The following is a 3,586-nucleotide window of genomic DNA, read 5'->3' on the forward strand; positions in this document are numbered from 1 at the left end:
AGCAGCAAGAGCAGCAGCAGCAGCAGCAGCACTTCATGTGTATATGGAATGCCAGTAGCCGCACGAGGACAGCGTTAAGGTGTACGCACACCTGACGGGCTAGAGGAGATATAGTGGCAATTTAGTTTTTAATGAGCAAAGAATGCAAAAATAAAATAAATAAAATAAATAAATTTAAATAATTTAATTATTATTTACATTTCCTTTATTTATTCATGCGCTTTGCTGCAAATAAATGAAAAAATAAATCCGAAAGTTTCTGGCAAGGGCGCAGTGCGGGGGAAGTTCAGGTGTACGTACACCTCAGATTCGCATGCAGACGTTCAGCTATTTAAAATTGGCGATTTTTTGTTAATTTAAGTGGCATTTAATTAATTAATCTATTTTATTTATTTATTTCAGTTTTTAAAAGAACTTACTCCGACAAAAACAGGAAAAGAACAAATAGAACACTTTGCTGCCGAATCCGTGTCCAGAAGAGGGAGCAGCTGCTGCACACAGCAGCAGCAGCAGCAGCAGCAGCAGCTATAATGACAACTGCAGTAGCAGCAGTAGCAACTCAGGACAAATGCAGCAGCAGCAGCAGCAGCAGCTAGACGCAGTTGCAGCAGAAAGAACTGCAGCAGCTGCGAAGCAGCAGCAACAGCAGCAAGCACCTGCAGAAGCAACAGCAGCAGATAAAGACACCTGCAGCAGCAGCAGCTAAAGACACCAGCAGCAGCCAAAGACACCAGCAGCAGCCAAAGACACCAGCAGCAGCCAAAGACACCAGCAGCAGCCAAAGACACCACCAGCAGCAGCAGCAGCAGTAGCAGCAGCAGAAAGGAGCCACCCACGACCATCAAGAGAAACAGCAAAGAAGAAGCAAAAACAAACAAAGAGAAGCAAAAAGAAAATAAAAGAAGCAAAAGAAAAGAATAAAAACAAAAAATAAAAAAAACAAACCAAATAAAAACAAGAGCCTAATGTCAAATTCCGTTTTTGCGGCTGAGACCGAATTGGCTCTGGCTGCAGCCACTGCAGCTGCAGCAGCTTCCGCACTGAAAACAAAATAAATGAATAAATAATAAATAAATGATAAATAATAAATAAATAAATAAATAAATAAATAATTAATTAATAAATCATAAATGTGTTTAACAGCTTTTTGTCTTTAGGGTTTGCTGCTGGGGATACAGCCACAGAGGGAGTCATACGCAGAAGAAACCCTAAACCCTAAACCCTAAACCCTAAACCCTAAACCCTAAACCCTAAACCCTAAACCCTAAACCCCTCATTATAAATAGTGTATGCTTATTAATTACTCAATTATAACTTTTATTATTTATAATTATTAACTATTTAATTATAAAAATTAATTAATTATAATTATTAGTTTCAACAAGTTATTATTATTGGCTCAATTGAAGCTTCTAGAAGTCCATTTGAAGCCGTCTTTTGGACTTTTTGGACGAAATAAATTCCTTTTTCATTTGAAGACAATTAATTTAATTAAATATCTTTTTTATTCAATTAATTGCCTTTTATTTCCTTTTGAAGTCCAGTTGAAGTATCTTCAAAATACTTCAACTGGACTTCGAAAAATCCTTTTTGGCCAAACGCACAAAGACGGGGGACTGCGGCGATTTTGTGGGCAGCGCAAACTTCGACAAATTCCGGCAAAGAAATGCTGCTGCCTGTTCGAGCGCATGCAGCCCCAAAACGCATGCAGCCCCAGACGCATGCAGCGCCTTGGAAGCGCATGCAGCCCAGAATGCATGCGGGGGGGCGTGCATGCAGCCCCAAGAGTGCATGCGGCCTTCGAACGGCGCATGCAGCGCTTGAAACGCATGCAGCAGCACTCAAAACGCATGCAGCCCCAAAAGGGGCTTTTTGAAACTTTTAAATTCGAAGGGAAATCTGCTGCTCACGAGCCTCCATTATCTTCTGCAGAACAGCTGCAGCGCAGCAGCAGCAGCAGCAGCAAAATAAAAATTCAAAAAATTCAAAAATCCAAAAAAATGGAATAAAAATGCAAATAGCGAAAAATATGAGATTCCAGCTCCCGGAGAAAACAAAAAGGATTAAAATGAAAAGCTGAGACTTAAATTTGAGTTTTTAGAGGAAAAGAAAAAGAAAGAAAAGAAATGAAAGGAGAAAATGCGAAAATGCGCAAAACGGCGTTTTGGGGATGTACGTACACCCCAGCCTCACCAGCTGTACAGGCAGCTTCGGCGGATTCCATCTGGAAGAACTTGTTGAGAGATTTGGCCAAAGTGGCATTAAAAGTATAATTTTCCATTTCTTTTCCTTTATTATTGTTTTTATTTTTAGTTTTAATGTTTATTTCGCCGCTTTTGTCGTTTTCTCCGCCAAAAAAACAAAACAAATCCGCTGCGCTCAGGCACAGCGAAACCCCCTGGCCGTCAAACCCGGACTGCAGCAGCAGCAGCAGCAGCAAATAGTAACAATACAAACAATAAACAATTAAAACAATTTAAATAATTTAAATAACTTAAATAATTTAAATAATTTAAATAATTTAAATATTGAAGTAATTACAATAATTAAACGAAACAAAACACTACACAATCCATCAACAGGACGCGCAGGCGCGACCTAACGCCAGCAGCAGCTCTTGAAGCTGCTGCTGCTGCTGCTGCTGTTGCTGTTGCTGCTGCTGCTGTTGCTGCTGTTGCTGCTGCTGCTGCAGTGGGAGCCGTCTCTGCTGTGCCAGCTTCTGCGTCTGCTGCTGCTTGCATGAGGCCTTATGAGAGTTTCCTTTTTAACTCGAAAATGTTTAATTAAAAAATAAAAAAACGTTTTTAAGTTTTATTTTTCATTTTAAATTTAAAATTAAAAGTTTATTTCTTTTTGATCAAAAGGCCTTACATGAATCTGCACGCCGCTCCCGCGAAGCGCTGCGTTGCACTCGGCAATAAAGCTGTTCAGGCTGCTGCTGCTGCTGCTGCTGCTGCTGCTGCTGCTGCCGCTGCTGCTGCTGGAGTCGCCCCTGAGAGCAGCAAGGACGGCTGCGGCGTCGGCAGCGCGGAGGCTCTGCAGCAGCAGCAAAAAAAACCTTTGGGACTAATTAATTAATTAATTAATTAATTAATTAATTATAATTTCATTTTATTTAATTAGATCTTTTGATTATTTTGTGACAGACAAAACGCCATTCCCGCTTCGCTCTCCCTCAGAGCTGCCTATACACCGAAGCTGCCTATACACCCGAAGCTGCCTATACACCTGAAAACCCCACAGCTGCCTATACACCTGAAGCTGCCTATACACCTGAAGGCCCCACAGCTGCCTATACACGTGAAGGCCGCAGAGCTGCCTATACACCTGGAGCTGCCTATACACCTGAAGCTGCCTGTACGCCTGAAGCTGCCTGTACACCTGGAGCTGCCTATACACCTAAAGCTGCCTATACACCTGAAGCGGCCTATACACCTGGAGGCCCCACTGCTGCCTGTACACCCGAAGGCCTCCGAGGTGTCTGTACACCTGAAGGCCTCACCCGCATCTTCAGCAGCAGCTGCACGAAGACAGCAATTTCTTCTTTTGGAGTTTTTTTTGCTGCTGCATCTTCGCTTTGATCCAT

The 3,586-nt window shown here is 42.1% G+C and overlaps 1 protein-coding gene across 1 annotated transcript; it reads right to left on the minus strand.

Annotated features, from left to right (window-relative positions):
- Window positions 1–968: 968 nt before the first annotated feature.
- ETH_00008145 (uncharacterized protein) lies at window positions 969–3,586 on the minus strand (the record flags this gene model as incomplete). The annotated part of the gene is made up of 4 exons (XM_013379433.1): window positions 969–1,040; window positions 1,605–1,676; window positions 2,872–3,036; window positions 3,503–3,586. 4 exons carry the CDS (start codon window positions 3,584–3,586, stop codon window positions 969–971), a joined length of 393 nt encoding a protein of 130 aa, XP_013234887.1.

Source organism: Eimeria tenella, genomic scaffold (genome assembly GCF_000499545.2).
Source record: "Eimeria tenella Houghton genomic scaffold, Eth_scaff306, whole genome shotgun sequence".
Taxonomy (NCBI): domain Eukaryota; phylum Apicomplexa; class Conoidasida; order Eucoccidiorida; family Eimeriidae; genus Eimeria; species Eimeria tenella.